The sequence below is a fragment of the Geospiza fortis genome, unplaced genomic scaffold, assembly GCF_000277835.1.
Source record: "Geospiza fortis unplaced genomic scaffold, GeoFor_1.0 scaffold186, whole genome shotgun sequence".
NCBI classification, from domain to species: Eukaryota; Metazoa; Chordata; class Aves; order Passeriformes; family Thraupidae; genus Geospiza; species Geospiza fortis.
Genome location: NW_005054331.1, coordinates 1,857,455 through 1,857,750, shown reverse-complemented (window position 1 = coordinate 1,857,750; position 296 = coordinate 1,857,455). Strand labels below are relative to the sequence as shown.

At 63.5% G+C, this 296-nt stretch overlaps 1 protein-coding gene across 1 annotated transcript in view; it reads left to right on the top strand.

The window, feature by feature from the left end:
* Positions 1-6: 6 nt before the first annotated feature.
* Positions 7-296, top strand: part of LOC102045296 (dual specificity protein phosphatase 6) — a 3,653-nt gene continuing 3,363 nt past the window's right edge. The window contains exon 1 of the mRNA XM_031057580.1: positions 7-296. This exon is cut by the window's right edge and continues 284 nt beyond it. Coding sequence (XP_030913440.1) covers positions 181-296 — 116 coding nt within the window. The 5' untranslated portion in view covers positions 7-180.

Sequence of the window (296 nt, the reverse complement as noted above, 5' to 3'; positions counted from 1 at the left end):
TGCACCGCCGCCCGGCGCGGTGGAAGCGGCGCGGGGGGAGCTGCGTGATTCATTTTCCTGGGGCGGAGGGAGATAAGTTGTGCGGAGTTAGAGGAGTGCAGCCCGCCCGCCCAGCCAGCCGCATGCCTCTGTGAGAGAGGGGCGCTTCCAGAGCACGCTCCGCTCCCCCCGTCCTTCCTCATGCTAGATACGTTCAGACCCGTCCCTTTCGCGTCGGAAATGGCGATTAGTAAATCCGTGGCGTGGTTGAACGAGCAGCTGGAGATGGGCAACGACCGACTACTGCTGATGGTCTG